At 43.6% G+C, this 10488-nt stretch overlaps 1 protein-coding gene across 1 annotated transcript; it reads left to right on the top strand.

The window, feature by feature from the left end:
- The first annotated feature begins 9440 nt into the window (after positions 1 to 9440).
- On the top strand, positions 9441 to 9954 carry LOC108296951 (mitochondrial import inner membrane translocase subunit TIM14-like). The gene has a single exon (XM_037735230.1). It carries the CDS (start codon positions 9516 to 9518, stop codon positions 9864 to 9866), a length of 351 nt encoding a protein of 116 aa, XP_037591158.1. The 5' UTR covers positions 9441 to 9515; the 3' UTR covers positions 9867 to 9954.
- The last annotated feature ends 534 nt before the right edge of the window (positions 9955 to 10488 follow it).

Genomic DNA, 10488 nt, shown 5'->3' with positions numbered 1-10488 from the left:
AAAAAGAAGCATTAGAATAAAGTTAGAACCACCAAAGCTTTTCTTTCCTCAACACCACCATATACTTTAGTGCAATCCTCAACTTAAGAGAGAGATTGAGTGTGTGTGTATGTCACCTTCAACATGATATTCACATACACATTTCAAAAGCTTCCCCAAAAAAGCCTTTTTTCTTTTTTCCTACTCACCAAGTGCCTGAAGCGTCAATCATTTCCTGCTTCTCCCAGCTGTAGGACTTGCAATTAGGAAAACATTCAGTCAGCGTCTAGAGCAGGTCTGGTTAGAAGGATGAGCTCATCCCTTTCAGATGCACACCTGATCCTCAAGAAGCTGCCCCTCCTCCAGCAAGCAGATCTTTGTTTAAAGTGACACCCACAACCTGTACAACCACTTAGCCAGAGCCAAAATAAGTCCTTCCTTATACATGCCTAGTGCCATGGAATCATTTCCTGGTCTAGCCACCTCACACAGCCACTGAACGCAGGTGGCAGTGGCAACAGCTGCTGCTGCTGCTACTATGGCTTTGTTAGAGAATTTCATTTTCAGCTATAATGGAGGTCAAGTCCACCACTGCCCTGGAAACACTGCACTGTTTGTTTCAACAGCCCCTTGCCCACAGTCAGATCTTACCAGAATCATGCCTTCTTTCAGAGTGTACAACCATTGTTCTGAACCGAAAATGCAACACCTCAACATCTGCCTTATTCCATTTGCCCTATCTAAAAGTTAAATTAGCCAAGGCAGCTAAATGTACTGTATGTATTTAGAGCTAACATGCTCCCATTCAGGTTTGCCCTCAGTTTTACTACCTATAAGAAAACATTTACTCTGGCCAGGAGCGGTGGCTCATGCCTGTAATCCCAGCACTTTGGGAGGCTGAGGCGGGTGGATCACAAGGTCAGGAAATCGAGACCCTCCTGGCCAACAGGATGAAACCATGTCTCTACTAAAATACAAAAAATTAGGCGGGTGTGGTGGCACGCACCTATAATTCCAACTACTCAAGATGTTGAGGCAGGGTAATCGCTTGAACCCAGGAGGTGGAGGTTGCAGTGAGCCAAGATCATGCCAGTGCACTCCAGCCTGGGTGACAGAGCAAGACTCCATCTCTAAATAAATAAATAAATAAGAAAACACTGGCCGGGCGCGGTGGCTCAAGCCTGTAATCCTAGCACTTTGGGAGGCTGAGGTGGGTGGATCACCGGAGGTCAGGAGTTCAAGACCAGCCTGGCCATCATGGTGAAACCCCATCTTTAAAAAAAAAAAAAAAAAAGAAAACATTTAGTCTGCCATAACTGTTTATTTATTGGTAAAGCATACAGTAATCCTAACGCAGAGATGTGTAAATTTCACTTCATGTCAAAATAGTATAATAGTAGCCAGGCCCAGTGGCTCACACCTGTAATCTCTCAGCTCTTTGGGAGGCCAAGGTGGGTAGATCACCTGAGGTCAGGAGTTCAAGATCAGCCTGACCAATATGGTGAAACCCCATCTCTAATAAAAATACAAAAATTAGCCTGGTATGGTGGCACACATCTGTAATCCCAGCTACTCGGGAGGCTGAGGCAGGAGAATAGTTTAAACCTGGGAAGCGGAGGTTGCAGTGAGCCAAAATCATGCCACTGCACTCAGCCTGGGCAACAGAGTGAGATTCCATCTAAAAAAAGAGAAAAAAAAAATTAGCCAGGTGTAGTGGCATACGCCTGTAGTCCCAGCTACTTGGGAGGCTGAGACAGGAGAATTGCTTGAACCTGGGAAGTGGAGGTTGCAGTGAGCTGAGATCATGCCACTGCACTCCAGCCTGGGTGACAGAGACTCTGTCTCAAAATAAAAACAAAAACAAAACACACACACACACACACACACACACACACACACATATATATATAAAATACTGGTAAAAATACCTTCAATCAGAAGTACATGGGTTCCAAATAGTCATTCAACAAACATTCCTGTACACCTATTACATGCAAGTATCTCTGATAGGGTGCTGAACTGGGCTTTGGATAACAGCAACACAAAAATCTAAGAAGAACTCATCCCACCTTAGCCTTCCCCTGGATCTCTGCAGTATTTTTACTTCAGTCATGACAAGCTTCTAATACACTAACAGGCAGTCTAAGGAGAATCAATCAAATTAATTAGTGGTTACCTTTGGTGAGGGCCTTGTAATCAATAAGGGGAAACTCAGGGTCGAACTAATTTACTAATTTTTAATTTGCTAGATGGTGGTTACAAAGATGTTTACTATATTACTCTTTTAAATGTCTTACATAATATATAATAAAATTTTTAAAAAACAGAACCGTGAATCAAAGGAAAAGAGAGAGGACAACCCTTGAGATGGGAGAATATATTTGTAAATAATTACTCTGATAAGGGGTTAATATCCACAATATATTAAGAACTCCTGCCGGGCACCTTGGCTCACACCTATAATCCCAGAACTTTGGGAGGTAGGCTAATCACTTGAGGCTAGGAGTTGGAGACCAGCTTGGCCAACCTGGTGAAACTTCATCTCTACTAAAAATGAAGAAAAATTAGCCAGGCATGGTGGCGCACATGTGTAATCCCAGCTACTTGGGAGGCTGAGGCAAGAGAATGCTTCTCTTGAACCTGAGAAGCAGAGGCAAGAGAATGCTTCCCTTGAACCTGAGAAGTAGAGGCAAGAGAATGCTTCCCTTGAACCCGGGAAGCAGAGGTTGCAGTGAGCCAAGATCATGCTACTCAACTCCAGCCTGGGTGACAGAGTAAAACCCTGTATCAAAAAAAAAAAACTCCTACAAGTCAACAACAACAATTAAAAAAATAAACAGGCCAGGTGCAGTGTCTCATACCTGTAATCCCAACACTTTGGGAAGCCAAGGCGGGCAGATCACAAGGTCAAGAGATTGAGACCATCCTGGACAACATGGTGGAACCCCATCTCTACTAAAAATAAAAAAAAATAAAAAAATAAAATTAGCCCGGTGTGGTGGTGCGTGCCTGTAGTCCCAGCTACTTGGGAGGCTGAGAAAGAGAACTGCTTGAAAGCAGAAAACAGAAGTTGCAGTGAGCCAGGATAGCACCACTGCACTCCAGCCTGGTGATAGAGCAAGACTCCATCTCAAAAAAATAAATAAATAAAATAAAATAAAATAAACAAAGGGCCAGCACAGTGGCTCATGCCTGTAATCCCAGCACTGTGGGAAGCCGAGGCGGGCAGATCACTTGAGGTCAGGAGTTAGAGACCAGCCTGGCCAACATGTTGAAACCCCATCTCTACTAAAAATACAAAAATCAGCTGGGCATGGTGGCACACGCTTGTAATCCCAGCTACTTGGGAAGCCGAGGCAGAAGAATCGCTTGAACTCAGGAGGCGGAGGTTGCAGTGAGCCGAGATAGCACCACTGCACTGAAGCCTAGGCAAGAGAATAAAATTCTGTCTCAAAAATAAACAAATAAACAAAGGACTTGAACAGACATTTCTTCAAAGAAGATATACCAATGGCCAATGGGCCAATGAACACAGGAAAAGACACTCAAGATCACTAATCATTAGAGAAAATAAATCAAAACCTCATACTTATTAGGATGGCTACTGTCAAAAAAAAAAAAAAAAAAAAAAAACAGTGGCCGGGCATGGTGGTTCACAACTGTAATCCTAGCACTTTGGGAGGCCAAGGTGGGCAGATCACCTGAGGTCAGGAGTTTGAGACCAGCCTGACCAACAAGGAGAAATCCCATCTCTACTAAAAATACAAAATTAGCCGTCTGTGGTGGTGCATGCCTGTAATCCCAGCTACTCGGGGGGCTGAGGCAGGAGAACTACTCGAACTTGGAAGGTGGAGGTTTGCAGTGAGCTTAGATCATGCCAGCCTGGCAGCAGAGTGAGACTCCATCTCAAAAAAATGAAATAATAAAATAAAGAGAACTAATTAAAACACAAAGTAGGGTATGATGCTGCTCACCTGTAGACCCAATCAATCAGGAGGCTGAGGTGGGAAGGAATTACTTGAACCTAGGAGTTCGAGTACAGCCTGGGCAACATAGCAAAAGACCATCTCTTAGTCTGATCAGTATAAGGTATTAAGTGAGAAACACTCTAAATTCAAATTCAAACAATGTGCTACTTTTCTCATTTCAAAAAACAGTTCAAGCCTTACTGGTGACATTTGTTGAAAAAGACTAATAAGCATCAAATTCATTACTCTTAACTGAACAGTTTCATACAACTGAAGAACCTATTATATTCAGGGCAGCTAATATAATTCTAGAGGCAGGAAGTAGAAAGTAAGTATTGGCCAGGCACAGTGGCTCATGCCTGTAATCCCAGCACTTTGGGAGGCTGAGGTGGAAGGATAGCTTGAGCCCAGGAGTTTGAGGCCAGCCTGGGCAACATGGTGAAGCCCCATCTCTACAAAATGTACAAAAATTAGCCAGGCATGGTGACATGCACCTGTAATCCCAGCTACTTGGGAGGCTGAGGTGAGAGGATCACTTGAGTCCAGGAGGTGGAGGCTGCAGTGAACTATGATCCAGCCATTGCACTCCAGCCTGGGCTACAGAGTGAGACCTGGTTTCCAAAAAAAGTAAAAATCATCATAAAAGTTTGCTGAAAGACAGAAAGAAAGGGAGGAAAAAGGAAAGGAAAAGAAAAAGGGAAGGGGAGGGAAAGGGAGGGGAGGGGAGGCCAGGAGTTGAAGACCATCCTGGCCAACATGGTGAAACCCTGTCTCTACTAAAAATACAAAAAAAATTAGGTATGGTGGCATGTGCTATAATCCCAGCTGCTCAGGAGGCTGAGGCACAAGAATTGCTTGAACCTGGGAGGCAGAAGTTACAGTGAGGTGAGAACATGCCACTGCACTCCAGCCTGGGGACAGAGCAAGACTCCATCTCAAAAAACAAACAAACAAACAAAACTAAGAAATAATCTTCAGAGGAAGAAATGCACTTAATTTAGTTGTAAGGATTAAGTGAGTTACTGTGTGCAAAGCGTTAAGCATAGTTCCTGTCAACAAGTTATTCAGACTTTCTCTACTGTCTAATTTCCCTACATTTCCCTCCTATACCAACATAACCAAAATGAGTTAGACTGTTTTTTTGTTTTTCTCTGCACTAGGCTGTTTTTAACACAAACATGAACACTATTTGAAATAACTGTATACACTTTACAAAGTAATTTATAATCACTATCTTTTAAAACTTAAAACAATTCAATGAAGGGAAAAAGAAAACCGAAATTTAGAGTGCCTATTACATTATGGCTTCTGTGCTAAGAACCGACATCTATCACTTCATTTAATTTGTTCAAGTTGGTTATTATTATCCTAATCTCACAGATAAGGGAAGTGAAGTTCAAAAATATTTAGTAATTTGGCTAGGCTTGGTGGCTCATGTCTGTAATACCAGAATTTTCGGAGGCTGAGGTGGGCAGATCATTTAAGCCCATGAGTTTGAGACCAGCCCTAGCCAACATGGTGAAACCCAGTCTCTACTAAAAATACAAATATGTTTTTTAAAAAATACAAAATATTAACCAGGCATGCTAGAACGTGTCTATAGTTCCAGCTATTCAGGAGGCTAAGGTGGAAGGATCCCTTGAAACCCAGCAGGTGGAGGTTGGAGTGAGCCAAGATTGTGGCACTGCACTCCAGCCTTGGGAACAGAGTGAGACTTCACCTCAAAAAATAAATAAATAAAATATAGTAAAAAATAACTAAAATGTATATGGAAAGGCATAGGCCCTAGAAGTAAGTATTATAGACATCAGTAAGTACTCTAAAACACTGAGCTGTCTAAAGCTTAATTTTTTAATTACAAAGTCTCTTATTTCAAGTCTATAAAATAAACTTGATGTTTCCTTAGACCTACTGGGCACCAGGAAAGGTGAAAATCCAATGCTAAAATGATATTTCCTCTCCCTGGGGTTCCCCTAACACTGAAGGAACACAAAGAATTCCCATTTGTTCATAAACACCCTTCTGGTCTTCAATGACCATGAGTAAAGATAAATAAGGAGTTGAAAAAAATGACAAAAGAGAATCAAAGAACTTATTTTGGCGCTATAGAGCTCTGACCGGGGTCAACATCCAGGACAGGATGTACCACCAAAAGAAATGAATCTACACAGAGAAATAAAAGCTAAGCCCAGGTCAGAAATGAAACAATGGCATACAAATAAGTTCTGTTTCCATAGAGAATCCATTTTTCTATAAACTCTACCCATGAGGCTGGGTGCAGCGGCTCATACCTGTAATCCCAGCACTTTGGGAGGCCGAGGCAGGTGGATCTTCTGAGGTCAGGAGTTTGAGACCAGCCTGGCCAATATGGTGAAACCCTGACTCTACTAAAATTACGAAAATTAGCTGGGTGTGGTAGCACACACCTGTAGTCCAAGCTACCTGGGAGGCAGAGGTGGGAGAATCGCCTGAACCCAGGAGGCACAGGTTGCAGTGAGCCAAGTTCACACTACTGCACTGCAGCCCAGACCACAGAGCAAGACTCTGTCTCAGAAAAAACAAAAAAAAAACAACTTTCACATCCCAGAAAAAATGAACCTACACACAGGTCACAACGAAATAAAAATATATTTTACAAGAGTACAATATAGGCCGGGCATGGTAGCTCACACCTGTAATCCCAGTACTTTGGGAGGCCGAGGCGGGCAGATCACCTGAGGTCAAAAGTTCGAGACCAGCCTGGCCTACATGGTGAAACCCCATCTCTACTAAAAACACAAAAATCAGCCAGGCGTGGTGGTGGGTGCCTGTAACCCCAGCTGCTTGAGAGGCTGAGGCAGGAGAATTGCTTAAAACTGGAAGGTGGAAGTTGCAGTGAGCCAAGATTACACCACTGCATGCCAGCCTAGGTGAAAGAGTGAAACTCCGTCTCAAAGATACATAAATAAATAAATAAAAATGCAAACATAAGCGGGGCATGGTGGTGCATGCCTGTACTCCACTTACTCAGGAAGCTAAGGCAGAATTCTTGAACCCTGGAGGTAGAAATTGCAATGAGCAGAGATCTTGTCACTGCACTTCAGCCTGGGAGACACGGCCGGCACAGTGGCTCACACCTGTAATCCCAGCACTTTGGGAGGCCGAGGTGGGCGAATCGCCTGAGGCTGGGAGTTTGAGACCAGCCTGACCAACATGGAGAAACCCCGTCTCTACTAAAAATACAAAAAAATTTAGCCAGGCATGGTGGCTCATGCCTGTAATCCCAGCTACTCAGAAGGCTAAGGCAGGAGAATTGCTTGAGCCCAGGAGTCAGAAGTTTAAGTGAGCCAAGGATGCACCATTGCACTCCAGCCTGGGCAACAGGAGCAAAATTCTGCCTAAGAAACAAACAAACAAACAAAAAAAAACTATTTGGCTGGGCATGGTGGCACACACCTGTTATCTCAGTACTTTGGGAGGCCAAAACAGGAGGATCACTTGGGCTCAAGAGTTTGAGACCAGCCTTGGCAACATGGTGAGACCTTAGCTCTACAAGATATACAAAAAATTAGCCAGGCAGGGTGACACGTGCCTCTGGTCCTAGCTACTCAAGAGGCTGAAGTAGGAGGATTGCTTGAGCCCAGGAGGTCAAAGCTGTAGTGAGTGGTGACTGTGCCACTGCACTCCGGCCTCTTTTTTTTCTTTTGAAGACAAAGTCTTACTCTGTTACCCAGGCTAGGGTGCAGTGGCACGATCTTGGCTCACTACAGCCTCCACCTCCCGGGTTCAAGTGATTCTCCTGCCTCAGCTTCCTGAGTAGCTGGGACTACAGGTGCACTTCACCACACCCAGTTAATTTTTGTATTTTTAGTAGAGACAGTTTTGCCATGTTGGCCAAGCTAGTCTTGAACTCCTGACCTCAGGTGATCTACCCGCCTCAGCCTACCAAAGTGCTGGGATTATAGGTGTAAGCCACTGCACCCACCCGGCCTACCAGCCTCTTTATTTTTTGAGACCCTGTCACCCCTACCAAAAAAAAAAAGAATATTTTTACTATAAAGAGATTTGAAACAACTCAAAATAAGAAAAAAATTGCATATGTCAAAACAAAGATAGGCAAAGACATGAACAGTTAGAAATATGACTATCTTGAAAACTCAAAAGGGCTGGGTGTGGTGGCTCACACCAGCACTTTGGGAGGCTGAGGCAGGAGGATCACCTGAGGCCAGGAGTTTGAGACCAGCCTGGCCAACACGGTGAAACCCCATCTCCACTAAAAATACAAAAAAGTTAGCTGGACATGGTGGTGCGTGCCTGTAATCCTAGCTACTTGGAAGCCTAAAAGGGAAGAATCAACTATTTGGAAGTCCCAGCTATTCAGGAGGCTGAGGTGGAAGGATCGCTTGAACCCAGAAGGTGGAGGTTACAGTGAGCCAAGATCATGCCACTGCACTCCAGCCTGGGCGACAGAGCAAAACTGCAAGACTCTGTCTCAAAAAACAAACAAACAAACAAACAAACAAAAAACCCCAAAATAATCAAATAAAAAATTATAATTAACAAAAGGATTTATCAAGGCTATCATTGATGGGCATTTGGGTTGGTTCCAAGTCTTTGCTATTGTGAACAGTGCCTCAATAAACATACGTGTGTATGCGTCTTCATAACAGATTGATTTATAATCTTTTGGGTATATACCCAGTAATGGGATTGCTGGGTCAAATGGTATTTCCATTTCTAGATCCTTAAGGAATCGCCACACTGTCTTCCACAATGGTTGAATTATTTTACACTCCCACCAACAGTGTGAAAGCATTCCTATTTCTCCACAGCCTCTCCACCAGCCCAAATGCCCATCAATGACAGACTGAATAAAGAAAATGTGGCACATAATACACCATGGACTACTATGCAGTGATATTAAAAAAAAAAAAGTTCCTGTCCTTTGCAGGGTCATGGATGAAACTGGAAACCATCATTCTCAGCAAACTGACACAAGAACAAAAAATCAAACACTGAATGTTCTCACTCACAAGTGAGTGTAGAACAGTGAGAACACACGGACACAGGGAGGGGAACATCACACACTGAGGCCCGGGGGGTGGGGGGCTAGGGGAGGAATAGTAGGGGGTGAGGGAATTGGGGAGGGATAGCATTAGGAGAAATACCTAATGTAGATGACGGGGCAATGGATGTAGAAAACCACTACCATGGTATGTGTATATCTATGTAACAAACCTGCACATTCTGCACATGTACCCCAGAACTTAAAGTATAATAAATAAATAAATGCCTAAACATTAAAAAAATCCTTGGAACACCAAAAAATAATAATAATAATAAAGGATTTAGTGGCTCACACCTGTAATCCCAGCACTTTGGGAGGCCGAGGGGGATGGATCACTTGAGGTCAGGAGTTCGAGACCAGCTAGGTCATGATGAAACCTCATCTCTATTAAAAATACAAAAATTGGTGCCGTCGCAGGTGCATCGCTCTGCTCGGGGCGTGCGTGCGGGCATCCGCCGCGGTCTGTGCGCTGGGATGAGCCGGGCTCCCGGTGGAAGCAAGGGAAGCCAGCCGCAGCAGCCATGGCCAGTACAATGGTAGCAGTTGGACTGACCATTGCAGCTGCAGGATTTGCAGGCCGTTATGTTTTGCAAGCCATGAGGCATATGGAGCCTCAAGTAAAACAAGTTTTTCAAAGTCTACCAAAATCTGCCTTCAGTGGTGGCTATTACAGAGCTGGGTTTGAACCCAAAATGACAAAACGGGAAGCAGCATTAATACTAGGTGTAAGCCCTACTGCCAATAAAGGGAAAATAAGAGATGCTCATCGACGAATTATGCTTTCAAATCATCCTGACAAAGGAGGATCTCCTTATATAGCAGCCAAAATCAATGAAGCTAAAGATCTACTAGAAGGTCAAGCTAAAAAATGAAGTAAATGTATCATGAATTTTAAGTACATATTACTTTATGTATATGAGTACTAACTTTTTATAATAAAATGCCTCAGAGTTACAGTTTAAAAAAAATAATAATACAAAAATTAGCCACACATGGTAGCACACACATGTAGTCCCAGCTACTGGGGAGGCTAAGGTGGAAGGACTGTTTGAGCCTAGGAGGTCAAAGCTGCAGTGAGCCATAATTGCACCTCTGCACTCCAGCCTGGGTGATACCCTGTCTCAAAAAACAAACAAAAAAACATGTATGGTATTGGTCCAGGAATAAACAACTGAAAAGAACAGAGACATTCAAAAGTAAACACATGCAGGCTGGATGCAGTGGCTCATGCCTGTAATCCCAGCACAACCCCTCATGCCTGTAATCCCAGCACCCAAGGCAGGTGGATCACTTGAGGTCAGGAGTTCAAGACCAGCATGGCCAACATGGTGAAAACCCGTCTCTCTTAAAAATACAATAAATTAGCAGGAGTAGCAGCACGCATCTGTAGCCCCAGTTACTTGAGAGGCTGAAGCAGACAATCACTTGAACCCAGGAGGCAGATGTTGCAGTGAGCTGAGATAGCATCATTGCACTACAGCCTGAGCAACAAGA

This window comes from Cebus imitator, unplaced genomic scaffold, assembly GCF_001604975.1.
Source record: "Cebus imitator isolate Cc_AM_T3 unplaced genomic scaffold, Cebus_imitator-1.0 Scaffold755, whole genome shotgun sequence".
Lineage (NCBI taxonomy): Eukaryota > Metazoa > Chordata > Mammalia > Primates > Cebidae > Cebus > Cebus imitator.
The sequence above is the reverse complement of the archived record's forward strand: the minus strand, read 5'-3'. Positions and strand labels throughout refer to the sequence as shown.

What these genes read in the sequence shown, in the direction of transcription:
- LOC108296951 (XM_037735230.1), top strand. Translation starts at nt 9,516, where the DNA reads ATGGCCAGTACAATGGTAGCAGTTGGACTGACCATTGCAGCTGCAGGA.